Here is a 6,069-nt window from a genome sequence, read left to right as displayed (position 1 = left end):
CAAAGACTGAAACAATTTTTCTTTAAGTGAATTGTTATTCTAATAGAATTTTATAAAGTAAAACTCAGTGAATAAGAACATTCTGAGAGGAATATCAACATTGAAGTGAGGTCATATGATACCAAGAATAGTAGGGAAGGATCCATTTTGTGTGAAGATCTTTGTCATAATTGTGATGGGTTCGTCGTGGCAGTCAGGGGCTCTCTGCACTGTCACAACAAGAGAAATGAATTTATATGGAAATATGGGATCTATGGTGATAGGAAGATCTTACCAGTCCTTCGGGTGTATAGCACAATTTCTGCCTTGTCTGGGTTGCTGAAAATAGCGCTATGCGAAACCGTGACTTCCACCGGAGTTTGAAACTGAAGACCAGGAGGGGATAACTTGAGCCCAACAGAGATGATAACTTCATCTTTTTCCAGCTTTAAGTCAGGTGGAATGGTTGTCAATGCTTCTGCTGTGATACATTTGGCTCTGTTCACATCGTCTGGTGAAAGTGGAACCTTGATGCTGCACTCGTCGAGACTAATATTCATTGTCTCTTGTGTGTTGCTCTTCCTGGAGGAGCGAGAGCTGTCTCGTGGACTGGAAAGATATGGATCGTATGGTGAGGAGTATGGGTTGGGCATGAAGCTAGGGAGAGCCTCACCACCAATAGTACTGCAAAGATAGTCATTGTGGTCCTCTTCAAACCCAATGAATGGCTTAACGATCTGTGTTGCTTCTATATTTAAAAGAAAGTCATGTATACCCAGATGGCCGCCTTGAAGAGCAAGGCCTGAAGGTGTCCTGTACTCATTAGCAAGTCTCCGCAGGTCTGCCCCTTTACTAACGAGGTATTTTACAATATCAAAATGACCCTCGAATGATGCTATGTGAAGAGCTGTTAACCCATCTTTATCAGCAATTTCAATGCCTGCTCCTTTGTTCACGATATACTCAACGAGTTCAAGATGACCTTCTTCAGAAGCACAAGACAAGGGTGTCCTGTCGGTTTTGTCACATTTGTCAAGATGTGCCCCTTTCCTTACAAGGTATTTGACAATATCAAGATGACCCTTGAATGATGCTATGTGGAGTGCTGTTAACCCGTCTCGATTACAGTTATCAATATTTGCTCCTACGTTCAGTAAGACCTCGATAATACCCAGATGGCCTATTTTTGTTGCAAGACACAAGGGTGTCATCCCGCCCCTGAGTGCTTTGTCAAACTCTACCCCTTCGTTCACGAGAACTTTGACAATGTCAAGATGTCCCCCAAATGAAGCCAAACTAAGTGCGGTCCAACCATCGTCTGTGCTCCTATCCAGCTCTGCTCCTTGACGGGTTAGATATTTAACTCCATCAATATTACCACTTTGTGATGCAGCATGTAGTGCTGTACATCCCCCTTTACCACACGCGTTAATATTGGCTCCTTCTGTCAAAAGGTACTCTACAATGTGGATATGACTTTCGTCTAAAGCAAGGTGTAGAGGCGTCCCGTAATCATTAGCAAGTCTCCCTAGGTCTGCCCCTCTTTTAACAAGGTATTTGACAATGTCAAGATGACCCTTGAATGATGCTACGTGAAGAGCTGTGAATCCGTATTTATCAGCAATTCCAATGCCTGCTCCTTTGTCCACGAAATATTCGACGACTTCAAGATGGCCTTCTTGAGAAGCACGAAACAATGGTGTCCTGTCGGTTTCGTCCAATTTGTCAATCTGTGCCCCTTTGCTTACAAGGTATTTGACAACATCAAGATGACCCTTGAATGATGCCATGTGAATAGCTGTAAAGCCATCTTTATGACCAATTTCAATGCCTGCTCCTTTGTTCACGATATGCTCGACTACTTCAAGATGGCCTTCTTGAGAAGCACAAGACAAGGGTGTCCTGTCATTTATGTCCAATTTGTCAAGCTGTGCCCCTTTCCTTACAAGGTATTTGACAATATCAAGATGACCCTTGAATGATGCTATGTGGAGTGCTGTTGACCCGTCTCGATTACAGTTATCAATATTTGCTCCTACGTTCAGTAAGACCTCGATAATACCCAGATGACCTCTTTTTGAGGCAAGACACAAGGGTGTCATCCCGCCCCTGAGTGCTTTGTCAAACTCTACCCCTTCGTTCACGAGAACTTTGACAATGTCAAGATGTCCCCCAAATGAAGCCAAACTAAGTGCGGTCCAACCATCGTCTGTGCTCCTATCCAGCTCTGCTCCTTGACGGGTTAGATATTTAACTCCATCAATATTACCACTTTGTGATGCAGCATGTAGTGCTGTACATCCCCCTTTACCACACGCGTTAATATTGGCTCCTTCTGTCAAAAGGTACTCTACAATGTGGATATGACTTTCGTCTAAAGCAAGGTGTAGAGGCGTCCCGTAATCATTAGCAAGTCTCCCTAGGTCTGCCCCTCTTTTAACAAGGTATTTGACAATGTCAAGATGACCCTTGAATGATGCTACGTGAAGAGCTGTGAATCCGTATTTATCAGCAATTCCAATGCCTGCTCCTTTGTCCACGAAATATTCGACGACTTCAAGATGGCCTTCTTGAGAAGCACGAAACAATGGTGTCCTGTCGGTTTCGTCCAATTTGTCAATCTGTGCCCCTTTGCTTACAAGGTATTTGACAACATCAAGATGACCCTTGAATGATGCCATGTGAATAGCTGTAAAGCCATCTTTATGACCAATTTCAATGCCTGCTCCTTTGTTCACGATATGCTCGACTACTTCAAGATGGCCTTCTTGAGAAGCACAAGACAAGGGTGTCCTGTCATTTATGTCCAATTTGTCAAGCTGTGCCCCTTTCCTTACAAGGTATTTGACAATATCAAGATGACCCTTGAATGATGCTATGTGGAGTGCTGTTGACCCGTCTCGATTACAGTTATCAATATTTGCTCCTACGTTCAGTAAGACCTCGATAATACCCAGATGACCTCTTTTTGAGGCAAGACACAAGGGTGTCATCCCGCCCCTGAGTGCTTTGTCAAACTCTACCCCTTCGTTCACGAGAACTTTGACAATGTCAAGATGTCCCCCAAATGAAGCCAAACTAAGTGCGGTCCAACCATCGTCTGTGCTCCTATCCAGCTCTGCTCCTTGACGGGTTAGATATTTAACTCCATCAATATTACCACTTTGTGATGCAGCATGTAGTGCTGTACATCCCCCTTTACCACACGCGTTAATATTGGCTCCTTCTGTCAAAAGGTACTCTACAATGTGGATATGACTTTCGTCTAAAGCAAGGTGTAGAGGCGTCCCGTAATCATTAGCAAGTCTCCCTAGGTCTGCCCCTCTTTTAACAAGGTATTTGACAATGTCAAGATGACCCTTGAATGATGCTACGTGAAGAGCTGTGAATCCGTATTTATCAGCAATTCCAATGCCTGCTCCTTTGTCCACGAAATATTCGACGACTTCAAGATGGCCTTCTTGAGAAGCACGAAACAATGGTGTCCTGTCGGTTTCGTCCAATTTGTCAATCTGTGCCCCTTTGCTTACAAGGTATTTGACAACATCAAGATGACCCTTGAATGATGCCATGTGAATAGCTGTAAAGCCATCTTTATGACCAATTTCAATGCCTGCTCCTTTGTTCACGATATGCTCGACTACTTCAAGATGGCCTTCTTGAGAAGCACAAGACAAGGGTGTCCTGTCATTTATGTCCAATTTGTCAAGCTGTGCCCCTTTCCTTACAAGGTATTTGACAATATCAAGATGACCCTTGAATGATGCTATGTGGAGTGCTGTTAACCCGTCTCGATTACAGTTATCAATATTTGCTCCTACGTTCAGTAAGACCTCGATAATACCCAGATGACCTCTTTTTGAGGCAAGACACAAGGGTGTCATCCCGCCCCTGAGTGCTTTGTCAAACTCTACCCCTTCGTTCACGAGAACTTTGACAATGTCAAGATGTCCCCCAAATGAAGCCAAACTAAGTGCGGTCCAACCATCGTCTGTGCTCCTATCCAGCTCTGCTCCTTGACGGGTTAGATATTTAACTCCATCAATATTACCACTTTGTGATGCAGCATGTAGTGCTGTACATCCCCCTTTACCACACGCGTTAATATTGGCTCCTTCTGTCAAAAGGTACTCTACAATGTGGATATGACTTTCGTCTAAAGCAAGGTGTAGAGGCGTCCCGTAATCATTAGCAAGTCTCCCTAGGTCTGCCCCTCTTTTAACAAGGTATTTGACAATGTCAAGATGACCCTTGAATGATGCTACGTGAAGAGCTGTGAATCCGTATTTATCAGCAATTCCAATGCCTGCTCCTTTGTCCACGAAATATTCGACGACTTCAAGATGGCCTTCTTGAGAAGCACGAAACAATGGTGTCCTGTCGGTTTCGTCCAATTTGTCAATCTGTGCCCCTTTGCTTACAAGGTATTTGACAACATCAAGATGACCCTTGAATGATGCCATGTGAATAGCTGTAAAGCCATCTTTATGACCAATTTCAATGCCTGCTCCTTTGTTCACGATATGCTCGACTACTTCAAGATGGCCTTCTTGAGAAGCACAAGACAAGGGTGTCCTGTCATTTTTGTCCAATTTGTCAAGCTGTGCCCCTTTTCTTACAAGGTATTTGACAATATCAAGATGACCCTTGAATGATGCTATGTGAAGAGCTGTTAACCTGTCTCGATTACAGTTATCAATATTTGCTCCTACGTTCAGTAAGACCTCGACAATATCCAAATGGCCTCCTTCTGTTGCAAGACACAAGGGTGTCATACCGTTCGTGAGTGCTTTTTCAATATCTACCCCTCCTTTAACGAGAACTTTGACAATGTCAAGATGTCCCCGAAATGAAGCCAAACTCAGTGCGGTCCAACCATCGTCAGTGCTCTTATCCAGCTCTGCTCCTTGACTAGTTAGATATTTCACTCCATCAATATTACCAGATCTTGATACTGTATGTAGAGCTGTACATCCACCTTTACCACACGTGTTAATGTTCGCTCCTACTTTCAAAAGATACTCTGCTATATCAAGGTGGCCACCGTCTAAAGCAAGATGTAGAGGTGTCCAGTAATCATTAGCAAGTCTCCCTAGGTCTTCTCCTTTACTAACGAGATCTTTGACAATATCGACATGACCCTTGAATGATGCTATGTGAAGAGCTGTAAACCCATCTTTATCACCAATTTCAATATCTGCTCCTTCGTTCACTAACAGATCTACCCATAAAGATGGCCGTTCTTTGACCATAAGTGAACCGATGTCTGTAGGTTGGCATCGATTACATTCACTTTTGCTCCATGATGGGTAAGCCATTTATCCGTTTGCAAATGTCCATTTTCCGAAGCAATGTGGATGGCCGTCTTGCCAGACTTATCCGACCAGTTCACATCAACTCCTTACGAATTCTCTGACTTGTCTCCCGAGTCAATTAATGATTGTATCTTCATGAAGTCTCCTTGTGCTGCTGCCGAAAACAGCGCCATGTTAAACGTAATTCACACTCACAGCATTTTTCTCATTATGATATAACCGTGCTCTCCAAACATCATAACTTATTGTCGTTTGACATTGAACTACTGCGTAAATTAACCCGTTCCCTTTAGTAGCGTTATCTATTTGCACTATTCTCAGGAGCAATCAAGCGTGATTAATTAAAAGGATTTCACAAATTGGACTTTGCATTCATATCCATATTCGGCTTTAGAAATTTGACTACATTATTGTACAATGTATTGCCATTGCTCTGTATTTTTTTTTTTTTTTTTTTGAGGGGGGGGGGGGGGCTTGAAATAAACCTGGTTTCAGATTTGCGCGAAAGAAGAAGAACATGGCTTATCAATATTTTATTACGCCTCATTCATAACCAGTCCTAGGGTGACGTGCCCCCTCCCCCTTCCCCAACTATTGCACACACCAGGGGCGTACGCAGGATTTTTTCAAGGGGGGGGTTTTAAAATATTTTGCTCCCGAAAATTTGAAAATCGCGCCGGCCGAAAAGTCGCTCAGTGGGGGGGGGGGGGGGGGGGGGGGTAAGCGGACACTTTTTTTTTTTTTTTTTGGAGGCCAAACACTTTTTTTTTTTTTT

General features: G+C 43.4%; 1 protein-coding gene across 1 annotated transcript; it reads right to left on the bottom strand.

Moving 5' to 3' along the window:
* Positions 1 to 251: 251 nt before the first annotated feature.
* LOC753817 (ankyrin-1-like) lies at positions 252 to 5,297 on the bottom strand. The gene is made up of 6 exons (XM_030987376.1): positions 4,952 to 5,297; positions 4,073 to 4,525; positions 2,843 to 3,634; positions 1,952 to 2,743; positions 1,400 to 1,852; positions 252 to 961 (listed from the first exon to the last, which is right to left on the bottom strand). Exons 1-6 carry the CDS (start codon positions 5,295 to 5,297, stop codon positions 252 to 254), a joined length of 3,546 nt encoding a protein of 1,181 aa, XP_030843236.1.
* Positions 5,298 to 6,069: the final 772 nt, after the last annotated feature.

Source organism: Strongylocentrotus purpuratus, unplaced genomic scaffold (genome assembly GCF_000002235.5).
Source record: "Strongylocentrotus purpuratus isolate Spur 01 unplaced genomic scaffold, Spur_5.0 spur5_scaffold_16, whole genome shotgun sequence".
In the NCBI taxonomy this organism is placed as follows: Eukaryota; Metazoa; Echinodermata; class Echinoidea; order Camarodonta; family Strongylocentrotidae; genus Strongylocentrotus; species Strongylocentrotus purpuratus.
The sequence above is the reverse complement of the archived record's forward strand: the minus strand, read 5'-3'. Positions and strand labels throughout refer to the sequence as shown.

Excerpts from the sequence above, each read along its gene's own strand:
- LOC753817 (XM_030987376.1), bottom strand. The coding sequence starts at position 5,297 with ATGGCTTACCCATCATGGAGCAAAAGTGAATGTAATCGATGCCAACCT. Across the intron at positions 4,526-4,951 it reads CACGTGTGGTAAAGGTGGAT|GCCATCTTGAAGTAGTCGAG; the intron begins GTACAGCTCTAC and ends CTTCTCAAGAAG. Across the intron at positions 2,744-2,842 it reads CCACATAGCATCATTCAAGG|GCCATCTTGAAGTAGTCGAG; the intron begins GTCATCTTGATA and ends CTTCTCAAGAAG.